This window comes from Sphaerodactylus townsendi, linkage group LG04 (assembly GCF_021028975.2).
Source record: "Sphaerodactylus townsendi isolate TG3544 linkage group LG04, MPM_Stown_v2.3, whole genome shotgun sequence".
In the NCBI taxonomy this organism is placed as follows: domain Eukaryota; kingdom Metazoa; phylum Chordata; class Lepidosauria; order Squamata; family Sphaerodactylidae; genus Sphaerodactylus; species Sphaerodactylus townsendi.
Genome location: NC_059428.1, coordinates 31,378,933 through 31,396,770, shown reverse-complemented (window position 1 = coordinate 31,396,770; position 17,838 = coordinate 31,378,933). Strand labels below are relative to the sequence as shown.

The following is a 17,838-nucleotide window of genomic DNA, read 5'->3' as shown; positions in this document are numbered from 1 at the left end:
ATGCACTGAACAAAAATCTGCTCATATATAAATCCTTATCCTCACACTTCATCCTACTTTCCACAAATATCACTGGGGGTGGAAAGTCCTATCACGTCGCAGTCGACCTAAGGCAACCCTGTTGGGTTTTCAAGGCAAGAGATGTTCAGAGGTGGTTTGCCATGGCCTTCCTCCGCAGAGCAACCTTGGACATCCTTGGAGGTCTCAGCTTCTAAAATCTGACAAGATTGGGGTAGCCTTAGCCATTCAGGTCAGGACTCGAATATCTCTAGATATATCAAATATCCCTAATTACGCCTTGGCTCATATGCTACCGTAAGTGGTATCAGATGTAAAATGATCAGCGATTACAAAACAACCTGTCCTTCTGCATGTGATTCCCATACACCTCTTGCATACGCCAGACTCAGAAATGCTGAAGTGTACCACAGAATGCATTAGTTGCTTCTAGCCTATTCCCAAACAAGGTATTTTCTGAAGACTCACCTTGATCTCCTCCAGCTGCACCGAACATTACAAAAACACCCAACAGCCCTCAAGATACCAACAGAAGATATAAGAACTCAACACAATTCCAATATCAGTCGGCACTTTGCTCTCATCTACCCTGTTTCCCCGAAAATAAGACCTACGCCGAAAACAAGTCCTAACATGATTTTTTGGAGTTTTTGGAGGATGCTTGAAATATAAGCCCTACTCCAAAAATAAGCCCTAGTTACAGATTCCCTGGCGCAGCTGATCTGGTCACGTTGGCCGGGGGGGGGGGGGCAAAATCATGGAAAAAAATAAGACATCCCCTGAAAATAAGCCCTAATGGCTCTTTTGGAGCAAAAATTAATATAAGACCCTGTCTTTCTGGGGAGAAAAACACGGTAGAACTGGAAATAGCAAGCTGTGGAGGATAAGCATATCATGCCAAAGGGGACACTACATGATTCCACTATAAACTGCAGAAACAAAACAGCTTGGTCTGAACGTAACAAAACGATAAACTGCATGAGCCCTCAGACACTATCCCCTATTTTTTTACCGCTTAATAGCCTAGGTCAGGGGCAGCCAACCTATGACATTCCAGATGTTCATGGATTACAATTCCCATCAGCCCCTGCCAGCATGGCCAATTGGCGATGCTGGCAGGAGCTGAAGGGAACTGCAGTCCATGAACATCTGGAATGCCATAGGTTGGCCCCCTCTGGCCTAGGTCTTCTTTCAGTTTCCTTACCCCACTTTCTTTTTGTGAAATAGGCATCAGCACTAGGATCATTGAAGTGCCTGCTCATCATCGTCTCTCCTCCAGCATGGAAATCGTATGCAAACACAAGAGCTTTAAAACAAAAACAAAAAATACAGTCTGATTAGGCAAGCAACGCATATAAGCCTTCCAACGTCATCCATCAGCATTTTAAATACCAGAAGCTTACAATGCTCTCCGAATGCTTTTGTGGTGAATACTTCTCGCAGCGTGACAATATTCGAGTGCTGGATTTTTTTCCACATGTCAACTAACACCATGCACTTCGTATTAACAAGACGAAAACCTGAAAAGAAAAACACACAAAAGCAAATCCTTCATTCAAAGAATCTCAAAACTCCCCCAACAGAACTTTTTCACATTGTTTCTGGAAATACTGAGCTGCCACCAACAGAGGCACACCACAATAAACTTGGCTCGTTCGTAGCCTGCTCTATGGATTAGTTGGGCCATATTCCAGTTGCTTATTTTTTAAAAGAATGGTTTTTGTTTGAAATCCGATTCTTGGTTTATCACACAGAACAGCACAAGCGTTTTAGGCTTAAGTATAGGTAGCATTGAAATTTTTAAAAGATGACAACTTATGATTTCCCTCACCATGTATCCTCCGAAGGCAATATGGCAGATCATCTTTGCTATTTACAGCTTTGTAGCATGATGTTATGTACCCAAAGTTGCTTGTTTTCTGTATCCGATTGGGTGGTGGCAGTGGTTCTAAAGGGAAAAGGCTGTGGTAGCTGTCCACTTCTGTCGGGACAGCTAAACCAGTTTACAGAAATACATTAGACACTACTTACAATTGTAAAGAAAACAGTTATTACAGAGACAGAAAAAGAAAATTGATTAGATGTCAAAAACAATACACACTCTTGTTTTAGAGGGCAGCCACAAAGTTAGAATTTTGCAATTACCAGTCTAGTACAAATCATCTCATGGCTTTCTCACAACAAAGCCTTTTGCCTTAGGAAAGATCAAAGTTTCCAATATTAAGAAGTGTTAACACACACAGCTGTATTAGCTATTTTATAGATGGGAGGAGAAAAGGGTGTTGCTGTCGTGGTGAAAAAAATAAACTTTAGAACAACAACCAAAAATCAAATTCATTATAAGCCAAGACATCTTTGTTGGTGCTTTCTATGTTACCAGTTTGAATTAAACTGCATTCACCATTGTTAATGCCCCACAAATCTCTGATGTTCTGAATCAGCAGGGTAAAGACCTGAAAAGGCCTTAGGCATGTAAAGTCCAATAGAAACATGGCACTGTGGTCCTTTCTTTCCTTCCCTGCTCCTTGGTGCTATGCCAAAGTTGTGCTTTAGAAAATCTGGTTATTTTGTATTAATGGAACACGGGGTTAGATCCAGCCAGCATTTTACTGAACCTTGCCCAATTCTCCTATCTACTACAGCCTGTACCCCACATGGCTTTTGTACACACAAGTCCAGTGTTTCTCAACATAGTATTTTTGAGTGTTCAGAGGGGGCCCTCACCTTCCTTTTTCACCAGCAGAGAAGCTGACTGACTCCAATCCATATCCACTATGAATGAAAACGTATAATTTTGCCCCAAATCCTGAAACAATTCATTTAAGCAATTCATTTAAACCTGTAATATAACTTCTCTTAAAGTTATATTACAGGTCGTCACAATATGTGTTTGGCTGATTGTTAATATTTGAGGCACAGGCATCCTTTCTATATATTTTCACAGGAGAGGCTTATTTGGTCTTCAATAGCTGCCCCCCCCCCCCCAAACACCCTGAAACTGATCTGTCACGTGCCACGGCATGCCATGGCCGCACTGACCAGGTCAGGGGATTTTGAAGTTCTGCTGTGAATGAGTAGCTATAAAGTGCTCTGGACTGTAGTCAGAGTTGATATGGTCAAATTTTACTAATGTAGGTTTTTTTTAATCTACTAATAAAACCCAGAAATATTCCCTAATTGGTTCAGAAAGCTTTCATGTTGACTTCAGGGACATTTAGATGAGACTTGCACTCAACTGATTTTTCACTGTCTTTTTAAAACTAGTAAGCAGAGTTTGTAAAGTAGCACACAATGATCTACTGAATTGTTGTCAGGAGATACAGTGCAGAACTCTTTCATGTTGACTGTGGCATCCTAATATTCCTAAAAACCCAATAATGTTTGGGCTACTGGTATTAATATAGCAGCTGTACAGCTTGAAATACCTGGGCAATTAAGCACTCCTTTCTACAGCTTTAAAAATCTTCCACTTGGCAATTCCCTTATGAACATTAAAAATAAGTGGAAAAGCCAATTTTAGCAATTACACAGAAATAACCTAAATGCAATAGGCAGAGATTAGAACACTGCTAAATCTCAAGTACATTGACTGGGTTTTAAATTATAATCCAGTTCATGAAAAGTTAAAAAGTATAAAGAGAAACCCAAGCACAGGCTATACACCACTATAGAAAAATGAAAGGATGGAAGAGTTAGTAAAGAAAAAATTAAACCTTAACATTGGGGAACAATACTTAACTGGGCAGCTATTAAATAGTTTAAGCCAGATGCTCAATATTTGCCCTGTAGTACAGTTTTAATAATCTTATGAATTAGTTGAATTACATAATTCAGCAAGTGAAAGGGAAAAAAAGTCACTAAAAGTCACTACACACAATTAAGATCCAGGGTGGTTAGTTACTTACTAGGCATATCTGCTTGGTCTATCTGAGCCATCGTAATTAAGTGTCTGTTGATCAGCTCCTACAGGAACATATTTTGCACTCTTACAGATCAAGACATAAGAAGGCAGTTTGCTTTTTCATATACACTTTGAGTCACAACATCACAGAAACAGAGTCCAGGAAGTGTTTTATACTCAGTCAGGTTTGACAAAGATGAAAGCCTACAACAAGCAAACCTTCTTCACAGACTATAGCACCCCGAATAAAGCTGGAAGTTAACCTTAAAAATCTCTACAATTAATCAGTCTTCTTCTCTCTGAAGCCATCTAAACTGATTTAATTGTACTTATGTGACCAACTCTCCATGGAAGGCCTCCATGGAAATTCCACAACCATTTTCCGAGCAATCTGTTCCAATGTTTTACCACCCATGAAATCAGAATGTTCTCCCTAGAGTTAGGGCTAAAGACCTCTGCCTACAAGTCTGAGTCCATTATTTCTTGTCCTCAGACGTTATACTGAAGACAACCTTCACGTGAAGATGTAATGTGAAAATAATAACATCACAACAATTCTTCCAAACTTCTCTTTGCCTTTATGAAAATGCACCTCATATAGTATTTCAAAATCCATACCAAAGCTCAGGACGGTGCAGAAGCATCTTCCATTCCTCCCGCTGTAAATGCTTTATTAATATATTCTAATATGGCAGATCCTTTCCTCACAGTGCTAGATTGCCAAGATGCATTCGCTTGCCTTCCTTTTTCCACACTATTACTTGCTAGAAAGACATTGCTTGGGTAACAATCTATTCCTACCTAAATGCAGGGCTTGTATTATTAAGAATTCTGAATTATAAATATTCCAGTTTTCCCAAGTCTATACATGGTCATGCTAACATTTACATAAAACTGAAAGCACTTTATAGAAAGCACTTATTTATTTATTTATTTCTTGAATTTGTAGACCGCCCCATCCCCGGGGGGGCTCTGGGCGGTGCACAACAATATTAATTACAATCAGTAAAGTTATTAAACCAATAAAATCTATTAAAATCTATTAAAAGCAGCGGTCAGTACTAAGATATCAGGCACCCCAAAACCCAATTTAATTAGAGGCCTCCCTAAGGAAAGGAAACGGCCGGACTCCCCTCTAAGAGGGTAGCATATGGTGGTAATCGAATATAGAGAGGGGGGCACACATTTCAGCGACTGGACACTCCAAAGGCCTGGTGGAACAACTCAATCTTACAGGCCCTGCGGAACTCACCAAAGTCCCGCAGGGCCCGGACAGCTGGAGGAAGAGTGTTCCACCAGGCCAGGGCCAGGGCTGTGAAAGTCCTGGCCCGTGTGGAGGCCAGCCGCATCATTGAGGGGCCAGGAACCACCAGCAAATTGGCCTCTGCTGAGCGCAGAGGCCGAGTAGGGGCATATGGGGTAATGCGGTCTCTCAGGTACGAGGGTCCCAGGCCACGTAAGGCCTTAAAGGTCAAAACCCATACCTTGAAAATGATTCGGAATTCCACTGGAAGCCAATGCAACTGGCGCAACACAGGCTGGATGTGATCACGAAGGGCGCCCCCTGTGAGCAGGCGCGTTGCTGCATTTTGAACCAGTTTCAATTTCTGAATCAAGTGCAAGGGAAGGTCCGCGTAGAGCGAGTTACAATAGTCAAGCCTGGAGGTGACCGTTGCATGGATCACAGTGGCTAGGTCTGCTTGGGAGAGGAAGGGGGCCAGCCGTTGGGCCTGACGGAGATGGAAAAACGCAGTCCGGGTTGTAAGGGCCACCTGGGTCTCCATCGAAAGAGACGAATCCAGGTGGACCCCCAGACTGCGGATGGAGGGGGCCAGCGCCAAAATGGTCCCCTCCCACTCCGGCGGCTGGAAATTCCCCCTCCCCCTTGTGACCAAGCCAAAGGATCTCCGTCTTCGATGGATTCAGTTTCAGCCTGCTCTGTTGTAACCAACCAGAGACCGCCTCCAAACAATGCTGTAGAGCTGCAGGGGCCGTGACGGTTCCCCTCTCCATCAACAGAATGAGCTGAGTGTCATCAGCATACTGGTGACAGATCAGCCCAAAGCTTCGTACCAGCTGAGCAAGTGGTCACATATAGATGTTAAATAATAGCGGGGATAATAACGCCCCCTGGGGTACACCACAATGAAGTGGGCACTTCCGGGAGGCTTGATCCCCGCACCACACTTGCTGGCACTGGTCCCGGAGAAACGAGACAATCCACTGAAGGACAGTGCCTCGCACTCCGGAAACGGCCAGGCAGTGGGCCAAAAGGTCGTGATCGACCATATCAAACGCTGTGGTAAGATCTAACAAAACCAACAGCGCCGATCCGCCTTGGTCAAGCTGCATACGGAGCGTGTCTGTGACGGCGACAAGGACCGTCTCCGTCCCGTGCCCAGCACGGAAGCCGGACTGGAAGGGGTTGAAAGCCGATGTGTCATCCAGGAAACCCTGAAGCTGCTCCAACACCACTCTCTCAATTACCTTTCCCAGAAACGAAAGATTCGAGACTGGGCGGTAATTGACCAGATCCCCTGGATCTAACGATGGTCTTTTCAAGAATGGGCGGACCACTTACACTTTAGAAATGAGGCAGGGAAGACAATTTCAATTACACAGGCCACAGAAACAAACAAATTTGTCTGGCATTCCATGCTAAAGATGTGTGCAGAATGCGACAGGTCAGCTGGATGAGCTTCTATAACTAATACTGTCCTAACCATGGGTAGTTTTCAAATATTAATCTTGTAGCAGAGACCCGTGTGGTGTAATGGTTAAGCATGGCGAACTTTAATCTGGAGAACTGGGTTTGTTTTGACCGCTCTTCCCCAAGAAGCCCGATGGGTGACCTTGAGCTAGTCACAGTTCTCTCAGAACTCTCTCAGCTCTACCTACCTCACAAGGCGGCTGTTGTGGGGGAGAGGAAGGGAAGGAGTGTGTAAGCCACTCTGAAACTCCTGACAGAAGAGAAAGGTGAGGTATAACCTCAAACTCTTCTTTTTGAAAGTATATGTTTGTTGTAAATGAATTTATAATTTGCTTTTCATTACCATGTGGCCAGGAATCCTTTAAAAATGGGCACATAACAGTGACAAAGGGGTGGGGCATGGTAAGCCCACTGGCTGAAATGGCTTCTGCACAGGCTTATGTTTCCCAAAAGACAGATTGGTGAGAATAAGCCTACATGTCCTTTCAAAACCAAATATATCTGCAAAATACAACAGCAGCCCTGTATGTAAACATTTACATTCAAATTTCTTTTCAGACTGGGGAGTCAACTGATGGTTGAAATCCGTGTAACGTTGTAAGGAATGGAAAAAGATGTATGATTTTCTACATGTTTCCAACATGTTTCTCTCAAATGTTACATGCAGTAAGTATATCAAAGCACAACCAATTGTTAGGTCTATGTTATGGAGTTCTCTGGATTTAGATCCACATAATAGTATATACAGCTCGTAAAAATAATCATTTTGGTTTTAGCACATCTATTGCACCCATGAATGTGTCTTAACCTACTTCCTCAGAAATGCACACAATTGTTTTATTGATTCAGTGTTGTACAGTACTTTGTGAATTCTTTGAATAGAAGAGAAGAAGAGTTTGGATTTACACCCCCTCTTTCTCTCCTGTTAGGACTCAAAGGGGCTTAGAAACTGCTTTCCCTTCCTGAACTCACAACCGACATCTTGTGAGGTAGGTGGGACTGAGAGAGTTCTGGAGAACGGTGACTAGCCCAAGGTCACCTGGCAGGAATGTCTAGGAGTAGGGAAACAAATCTGGGAAAGCAGTATAGAGTTGTTATCAATGAACCAACTAAACCAGTTACAATTATTTTGTTCTATACAGCAACGTACCTGTCTGAGTTCATCTGCCATAAAGAAGGAAGGTGCGTTTGCTTTTGGCTGCATGTAAGCAACATGAGGGGCAGTTGGAGGATAGATGTGATAGTTTGGGAATACCTAGTAAACACAATCAAAATTGGGAAAAAAACACACGTTAGAATAAGGAAGTTTAGAGTAATCAGCTGTTTTAAAAAGTCATTTTAACTGTTACTGCAACTGTATGAGCCATTTGGCCCTAGACTTGAGAGTGAGCTTGGATCTTGCTTCTCCTTTTGTTCGATTGCCGATTCCAGCAAATTTACCTATAAATAGGATTCCAGAACATCAAGCTGAGGAAGTTAGAAACTGATGCACTTACAGGCATTCACAGCACTGCCGGTAGGTACTGTGAGCCAAAAGAAACTGGTTCCCCTTCACTATAACGAATCTGACAGTGTGACTCAATATGACTTCAGAAGAATTCCACATCTGTTCCCTCTTCCTCTCGCTGAATGGAAGTTTCTGTAATGCTGCCAGAATTTCTAATGGTTGCTACTGGTGGCTGCTCATACCATGGCCAAATACGAACGAGACAGCTGCGAAAGCTACTGCACACACCACCCCCTTAATTCAATCGATAAAAATGAGAAAATGTGGCCTCCAGGTTGATGATTTTTCACACAGCCTGCTGTAAATGTCACCCAGGCAAGAAGATGGGACAGTCCATACCCCATTCTAGATCACTTCTCATTTCTCTTTACAGTATCTCTTCTAAGACATGCCTCACATTCAAGTCTGTGCCTTAGCAAGAGCTGCAGATCTTCCTGTAATTTGTCCAGAAAGAAGCCTCCTGATGTTTCAGCCACAGAATCTACTCTCACCTTCTATGCGAATTTACAAAGATTTGGTTGTCGGTTTTAAGCTTTGTATTCAAAATAATATACACAACAATATTTCAACACAACAATATTTCAACACAACAGCAGATGACAAAAAAAGGGAAAAAATGAAGCTTTAAAAATTACATTTCCAAAATGAACAAATGCACATATCACTTAGTGTTGTGATGGTCAAACTGTGTCTCCTCTAAATGTTGACATAGGGAAATCATTTCCTTTGTAAACTCTTTACAGCTGTCCTAACCTTTTTAAAGTTCTGACTGGCATCACTTTTTATATTACCTGCAGTTCCTAAACTTTGATTTCAGTTCCTAAATTATGTTTACTAGGTTACCTTTCCAATACTAAGTGACCTGACAACAGATAGTAACGTAAAATAATCGGGGTAACCATGCAAGTATTTGGAATAAATGTTAACACAAATGTTTACAATCAAACAATTATGTTGATTTGTAAGTAAGTAAATAAACAAATAAATAAATAATACTTTCTACTGTATTTTCTACCAAATTTTCAGTAGACTGATTTTGCTCTATTAAACCAGTGTACCTTTTCACCCTAGGCAGTGTGTGTAAATGAAATCCACAGTGATTCGGAACTGAGTTCCTTCACTGTCCTATCCCACCCTCCACCTTTTTGGGGTTATCTGTGTGATTTAGGAACAAATTCATTTTTTCTTATGGTGAAAATAATTTAAATACCACGTTCACACTTCTGGAAGGAAGAAAGTTTGTATGGGGAGTATGAGGTCACCATCCTCATTGGAAGACGAAACCATACAGCGTAAACTGTATGACCTAAACTGAGGTTTCCTTGTACCTGGACAAATTATAAGCATATTCATCTCAAGCAGGCAGTCACCTTGTGTGAACAGTAACTGCTCCTATGTAAAACCATCTAAGTGACAAGCTACCCATCAAAACAGCATAGTAGCCAGTTGCCAGCTACACTAAAGATTAGGACTAATCATTGTCACATGGGGGGGGTATGCTTTTCCCCCATGAAAAAACAGAAAGACAACATCTGTACATGAAACCCAACACAAAACACTCCTCACAACCATCCCAGATTCCAGGCAACGAAGAGAACCAGTCTGTGCCCTCCTTCCTTTGCAGGTTTACTCAGAATTAGTAATTCATCCAGCCACTTCCCATAGTAAGCAATGCTTACTCATGAGTCAACAAGTTGTTAGACTCAGACCATTGGTAACATGTGCTATGATTCTTCAAGGTCTCAGCCAGTGTTTTTCCCAGCTCTGCTACCCGAAACCCTGAAATTGGGAATGCCAAGCACTTTCAAGGGCGCAAGACATACACTGCACCACAGATCTGTGGGCCCGTCCCAAGCTGCTGTTTGCAGGCAAGTTGAGAGAAGAATGCTTTAGAAAGAAGAGAGCACAGATTCTCTCTTTCTCCCTTTAAGGTGCGCTCAACCAATTTACATAAAATTTGGGGAAGGGGGGAAGAAATCCAGATCAACCCTCCATGCTACACTATTGATAATGATGCAGGATATATTTTACGGACCTGGCAGCCATCTTCATAGTAAAGCTAAAATCTTACCATTCCAGTTAGAGGAGCTGGAGTTGTGTCAGTATAGAAATAGGTCGTGCCTCCCACAGTTTCCTTCTGAATCACCTGACCGGTAGCTGGGGGCTGGGAGACGGCATTAGTGACAGGTGTAGAGGCACTAGTAGGCACCATATAATTTGCTGGGTTTGGTGTGTGACTTCTTCGTCTAGGAGCAGGAGATGTGTGAGGAGTAATTTTAGGGGAATGAAGAGGAGAAGATCCTGCTGACAGTGACATTCCTTACAAAAAGGAAAGAAAAAAGGCTAACAGGTAAAAAGGCATTTGCTTTTTTAAACACCAAGGCTTGATAAACAATTCACGCCTCTGCGTGACAAGCCCATTTTTTCACTGTTCAACTAAAAACAAATGTATTAATATTTATTACCAGAGAGTTAATTCTACACATCAGATTCAAATAAAATATATCCATAAATACAACTGACCGAGAAAACAGCAGAAAAGATGTCCTACCACATCCACCAACTTAAGTTTGCCCTATACTTCACAGAAAACTAGGGTCGAGAAAGCAGTGGATTATTGCCACTGAACTTTTCATAGCTAAAAGTCTTTTAAAAAGCTAAAAGTTTCGGCCTCTGGAAGAGGGGTGAGGAGTGGGAACGAGACGGTGCTTTTTAAAGTCGCCATCTATCTTTTTATGATCTATTTATTAATTAATTGTTTTAGAATGTGATTGGCGTTTTTATAGTTTTTACTGTTCAATGTTTTATTTAACGTTACTGTGTTTTTAACTTGACGTAACCCTCCCTGGGCCCTCTGGGAAAAGGCAGGATAAAAATGTAATAAAATAAATAAATAAAGCATGCTCCAAGATAGAGCCAAACTACATATTATGGCAGACCAGGCTGCCAATGCCATTTTAAAGAAAAATTAATCCATTGAAAAATTGCTGTGAGCCCCCGCCCACCTCACAGTACAGCAGCAACAAGCAGTCTTGCAACACCCAAGCCTTTGAAATTGTGAAAACAGTCCCTTAAAAATTTGTTTAGCCCAACCACAGCTGACTCTAGGAGCACACTGTGCCATCCAGAGGGGGGAGCAGCTGCACCTCAGCAGAGGACAGGATAGCCACAGTGCAGCCACACTACCTCCTAAGACGCTTGCTGCGCCACGGCCAGCAATCCAACAGTGACACTGTCCCATCCCCTGTAAAAGTGTCCTGTGTAGTGCAACAGGTTGAGCAACCGTTTTTGCTGGGGCAAGTTTGAGCTAGCAAATGGCGGCATTCCTCATGGCTCAGTCCTCATGGCTCAGTGGTCAATTAATGCTGGCTCCATCCCCCAGGAGTGCCCCCTTCAGCACCAGCACATGCTCCCGCACTGGAGGAGTGCTGCCACTGTGGCTGCACAGATGTCACCCTGCTGTGCGGGTCCTTGACACTGGCATAAGTGCCCCGGTGCCAGGGTAAGTGATCCTTACACTGTCACAAGTGGCATTTACACTGACGCCTAGGTCATGCCTACCTCCTGAGCGGTTTCCCTGCCCCCTTCAGGTTGCACTTAAAGATAGTTTGTCTTGAAGTGTTTCCATCTACCTGATTCAAAATGTCAGGTGGCTGTCATTGTCAGATGCATGTTACAAAAATCATCTCTTATTAGAACTCCCCACAAGATTCATATTCACGTTTATATCAAGGTATAATTTTGTTCTCAGTCTGCCAATAATTTTGTCAATCATTTGACCAAGCATTCCATGTTACAATTATTCACTGAAAATATTCTGCATTCTTCTTTCATGTACAATGACAGTTTTTATAGGACACATACACACACACACACACACACACACACACACACACACACACGCAATTTTTAAAACATCATGGTTTTATGATATTACTTTCACGTACAAAAGGGAAAATATTTACGCTGTAGATGTGGCAAAGCCTAAACGTATTTATCCGGAAAACAAGTTCTATTGAAATAAAATGAGACTAAATTCAGCGTATATGGTATCAAGCAAGTCAACCAACTAGTTACATATACCCACACATGGAGGTGAAACGTTAGGAGAAAATACTACTGGAACACGGCCATGCAACCCGGAAAACCCAAAACATTCTAGTGTGTTCTACTTCCATTTGGTTAGAGACTAAAAGTATCCTATTCTTTATTTTTATAACATTGAGAGTCCTAAACAACTGAACATATGCTTTTCATGTCTATTCCCAACTCCCTTCTGCCTTTTTGTCATCTTTCCTTGGTTCTTGTAGGCTCCTTGACCAGTGACTTATGTTTTGATACTCCGTAAGGCCCTATAGACACTGAAGTCACTGTATAAATACCTGCTCTAGATGCAATGTTATCAGTTCCAAGAGCCCAGACTGCATACATTCCAGACTTTGATTTATTAGGTATTCAAACACCACTGTTTTCTTACCTGAATACTATTTTTAATCTTTCCAACTGTGATAAAAAAGATATGTCCCAAATTTCTTGTTTTTAAATCTCAAAGGCAATCCTTGTATGCCAGCCTTTTGTAGAGAACTCATTTTAAATATTATTAAGTATTTTAAATTTAAATATTCTGAAGACAGATTTACAAAAAATAACAAAGGGACTCCACACTGAAATTACAATAGGTCAAGTAACACTGAGACATATCCTTTTGCACAATTAAATCCAGTTTTTTTCCCTACAACCAAAGTATTACGAAAATTAAGAGCATTTTCACCTTCTACCTAAGCTTACATTATCCTCCCACAATTTGGTAATGCGAAGTAGAAGCAAGACACACTTAATGACATCAGATTTAAGGGAGACATACTGTGGTCTGTACTGCTTAGGTAGCAAGTTGACTACAAACAATAACACAATGAAATACAGGCATTTTGCACATTTATCAGTGTTTGAACTGAAAGATGTAATAACGTCACTAGTTTCTGTTACTCTAAGCTTACCTGGAGCTAGCCCAGCATTTGCAGGACCTCCCATGGAAGGATGAGAGAACAAGGCTTGAGAGAAGGCAGATATATTTGACTGTGACATGTTACCGAGTCGGGAGGTCGATCCTCCTTTTGGAATAAACTCACTTGCAGCAGGATTTGGTGCCTGTTTGAAGATGAAAAGTTTTTTTTTTAATTTAAAGAACAGACATATCTAACAACCTAGCTCATTTTTTTAAGGCTTAAGACCTCTGTAATAGGTAGGCCCTCCCTATGTCATTCAAGAGTGGCCACTCATGAGGATGTTTTAGAGATAGACAAAGGAAGGGCGCTGCCATATTAATAGGTCATGTGACATAGCCGTTATGAGGAATGGGAGGAGGGAGACAGACAGACTGATTTGTCCCTCAGATCTGATGTGCTTCACAGTGAGAGGATAAACGTTGAAGTGTTTTATTTCAAATCACCATCATCATAAAAACACAAACACATCCAGAAATGTAAAGTAACCAAGCGTGATAGATTCAAGGAAGCTATAGCGGATCTTAAACAAACAAAAATGCAAACTAATAACCACAGAAAAAAAAATTTAGCTAGCAGAGGAGCAAATCCTTATGAGAGTAATCACACCTTCCAATGTAGACTCCACACTGCAGCTTATGTTGATATTCTAGAGGCTTCTTCTAGTTCTATTTCAATAGATACTTCCCAGCTTGTTTCATCCCAGTAAATGGACACTTACCTAAAGCTTTCTACCAACCTTTGCCTTTTTTGGCTCATAAAATCTGAAAGGATGAAGCATAATAAGTTGTAAGGGAGATTATAAGCACCTTTCTCCAACAGAGGTCCTTTCCACTTACTAAAGAAGCAGTTACTAAGCCTTTCCTAAAGAAGCCATCTTTAGACTCCTGGGATCTGAACAGGTTCTGCTCAGTGTCAACTCTGCCTTTCCTGGAAGGACAACCACAGTGCTATCTGATTGCAGCAGATAGTCTCCTCCAGGTGTTCATGGACTACGATTCCCATCAGCCCATGCCAGCAGGGCCAATTGGCCATGGAGGGCCTGAGTTTGACACCTATGAGTCTAGATCCTTCTGAATCTGGTATCCATTCCAGTTTCTGGACTGAAACTGCCTTACCTGCCCTGTTTGATGACATATGACAGGTGGCTGATGGGGGAGCTTTTGAATCCCTCAGTAGCTTTCAATGTCATCAGCCGTAGCATCTCTCTGGGATGACTGACTGGCATGCAGCAGTGTTTTGCATTATCTCCCATCCTATATGTCTCAAAGATCTCAGAAGGTGAAGCCAAAGAACTATTGCTCTTCCCTTTGGATTACGGGTACTGCAAATTTCCCTGTTGTCCCCTATAATATCTACACGGAACTACAGGGTGACAGCCCCTGTAGATTTGTAGAGAAGTTCCACTAATAAGCTGATTAAATACAACTTCCCCCTGCTCCAACAATTGGTGTCTTCAGGCGCTGTAGGGTTGGATGTGAGAAACAAACCAAGGCTTGATGAAAACAACACAGAAATGATACTGGTCAGTGGTAAAGACCAACTGGGAGTATGTTTATACCCTGTTATAGGATGGGATCGTACTCCCCTTGAAGAAACAGATATGCAGCACAGTGGTACTCTGGGATCCTGCTCCAAAGCTTGACAAACAGGGCCTGAAGACAGCCATGAGTGCCTTTCCCCAGCTTCTCGGACGCACTCATTTTGTTTTCTTCTTGGTTTAGTTTTAATTAATTGTTACTTTTAGGAAATGTTCCATTTTTCAGCCTCCCCTCCCCCTTTCTGCTTTAAGTAGAATGGTGGGACATAAGTTTCAAAAATAAAGTCATTTTGCTAATGATAGCCATACAAATCTGGATTCTTATTTGAAACTAAATGAGTTTTCCACACAGTGACGAGATTCTATTGTTTTCCCACTGCTGCTACAGCTGTTGATTCAGTGCCAGGGGGCTTCCACTTGTCCGGTTCCCACCACAGGTTCCCTGCCCCATCCCCATATGCCAACCAAGGCTTTTCCTGTTCTCTCTCTCCCGCCCCGTCCAAATCAGCAGTCAAGTATCATTCTACAATTTGCGTATCAGGTTCTCTGAATTCCCGGCTTTTTTTTAAAGTCAGTTTCCAGCTCCTTTTGTGACAAAGACGCCTTCCTGCCTCCCAGACAGAAGGGGATGGAATCACCCACTTCCAAGATGCCCTCCGCCTCCAGGAGAATCTGAATTTTCACACCAACATGGCAGCCATTTAGACTTTGATAAGATCTTTCCTAACATTTTGCAGCACAGGAGGACTGGGAAAAACCAGAGAAAAGCTGGAGAAATTACGTGTAGCAATGCACCATAGTCCTGTGGGAAAACATGGAAAAAAACTGTTCCCAGCAACATCAAACCTGGGCTAATAACCTGTGTGGAAATGGCCTTTGATACACCCTAGCCCTTCTGAGAGCTTCCACAGATTTAACAAAACAATTCTATGAAATTACAGAAGCAAAATACCTTAGCTGTGGCACAAATGTTTGTGACTAGCACATTTATGGTATCACAAATTTTACATCACAGTAAGTATCAGTCTCTGCCACAAGACTCGGATGCAAAGATAACCAGAACTCTCCTCTGGTGCTTGTTTCAAAAACCTGCTTATTCAACACTTTTCTGTAAGTTAGTCATTCTACCTTGCATTCCAATCCTTTTTAGGCACATACGGACAAACAGCTATATTAAAATATATTGTAAAAGATTCTAATAGGCTATAAACCAAGGGCTTGGATTTCACCTACAATTTCCCTCCACAGAAGTGCAGCTTCTCTGCTCTTGCTGCAGCATGGAGTGCCCCATAAAAGCCGGGGGGGGGGCATGTGGGGAGACCCTCAACAGAGGCTGCAGGAGGAGAAGACTGCTGCAAGCATGAAAACTTTAGGTAAGATCCAAAATGAATGAATTTCTCCCCTGTACTTATAAAGAGGACAAAGCAAGTGTCAGGAAAAACAAACAAACAAATGTGTCCCTACATAAATGTGTTTTAAACCTAATTCCAAGGTAAGGACGTCCGTTCAAAAACCTAACTAGGCCTCTGACAAACTGCAGCCATGCAATACAAACACCAAAGCCTACAAAAGTTGAAGTCAGGAAATGTCAGTTTTCATTGGAGTTATCAGTAAAGCAAGCCAGAACTAGTTACCGGTATCTCCAAGTACAAAAAGGATATGAAGAGTTTTACAGTCGACAACTGAAAAAAAGGATTTTTTAAAAAGGCACCAATACCCTCCTTTGAGGATCTAATGCAAGGGTCTGCAACCTGCGGCTCTCCAGATGTTCATGAATTACAAATCCCATCAGCCCCTGCCAGCATGGCCAACAGGTTGCAGACCCCTGAGTGGAGGTTGTACAACTAATACAGCAGGGGTCTTCAAACTATGGCCCTCCAGAAGTTCATTGACTACAATTCCCATGAGTCTCTGCCAGCATGGCCAAGTGGCAGGACTGATGGGAACTGTAGTCCATGAACATCTGGAGGGCCATAGTTTGAAGATCCCTGTAATACAGTAACAAGCCACTAAATCACTCATACGCATCAAATTAACATCAGGCAAGAAATGGCCCTGCCCAAAACAACTTATGTACCAAAAAAGTAGCTAAAAGAGTCCCCTGTGCAAGTACTGGGCCATTACTGACCAATGGGGTGATATTGCATCAAAACTTGTACTGGGCAGATTACATTTACAAAGTGTTTTGCCAGTGCCTTGTCCAGTCATCTACACTTTAACCTCAGGTAGCTGGGTATTCATTTTAACGACCTGGGAAGACTGAGTCAACTGTGAGCCAGCGACCTGAAAGCAACATCGGCCAGGACTGAACTGAGGTTGTGAGCAAAGCTTGGAACGCAATACTGCCACTGTAATTACATCATGTCTAAGATCATAATTTTCCTATTTTCTGGACTGATTAGAGTGCGACTGAATTTCAGCAACCATTAAGATTATCTTGAATTTTCTCTATTACACCAAAAAGAAGAAGAATGCAGTGGAATAATCAAGCAATAACCATCGGCTGGGCTCCCCAACGTTATGCCTGCAGGAGACATGGTATCCATGGACAGTTTCTGTGATGTCCTCCAAGTATTTTTAGATAGTGGGTGTGGTCAGGCAGGGCTACTCCCCAGCAGGGCTTCTGCTAAATACTGGGGGTCTGATTGGCTGTGCAGATTAAAATAACATTTCTAAAGCACATGCTCCCACCAAAATGTTTGGTTTTTTCCCATTTCCAGTGAATTTTTAAAAAAGTTACTGTTCTACTCCCCAGCATTTAGACTTCCTCTGTGTCTGCCTCCTGTGGCGGCCATTTTGTAATTGGCTCAACCTCCCATAGCACCATTCTGTGGTTGCAACTTCTCTCTCTCTCTCTCTCTCTCTCATTCATCCGTCCGTCCGTCCGTCCGTCACACTCCTACACACCTGTCAGAACTCATAGGGTCAAAAACATTGGGGACCCCTACCACAGGCCTTTGCAATCTACATGCACACTGAATGGCCTGAAGGTAGTAGGTTATTTCAGTTGACATACACATTGTCCCTTGACTGTAATCTACAGCAGGTGGAAAAGATGTATAGATAGGGGGGAAACTGCCAAGCCAAGCCAGTCGCTAGTACATGGCTTGACAAGAAATATCAGCTTGAGATTCTCCCGTTCTAAGTGCTTTTTTAGGG

At 42.2% G+C, this 17,838-nt stretch overlaps 1 protein-coding gene across 3 annotated transcripts in view; it reads right to left on the bottom strand.

The window, feature by feature from the left end:
- Positions 1–17,838, bottom strand: part of PAN3 (poly(A) specific ribonuclease subunit PAN3) — a 75,446-nt gene that overhangs the window by 20,179 nt on the left and 37,429 nt on the right. For 2 of the 3 annotated variants that reach the window (XM_048492887.1, XM_048492889.1), the window contains 7 exons: positions 13,134–13,284; positions 10,208–10,455; positions 7,780–7,884; positions 3,924–3,981; positions 1,850–2,011; positions 1,422–1,538; positions 1,223–1,324 (listed from right to left, as the gene is read on the bottom strand). In XM_048492887.1, coding sequence (XP_048348844.1) covers positions 1,223–1,324; positions 1,422–1,538; positions 1,850–2,011; positions 3,924–3,981; positions 7,780–7,884; positions 10,208–10,455; positions 13,134–13,284 — 943 coding nt within the window. The remainder of the gene's footprint in view (positions 1–1,222; positions 1,325–1,421; positions 1,539–1,849; positions 2,012–3,923; positions 3,982–7,779; positions 7,885–10,207; positions 10,456–13,133; positions 13,285–17,838) is intronic. The other variant, XM_048492890.1, reaches the window with a different exon arrangement.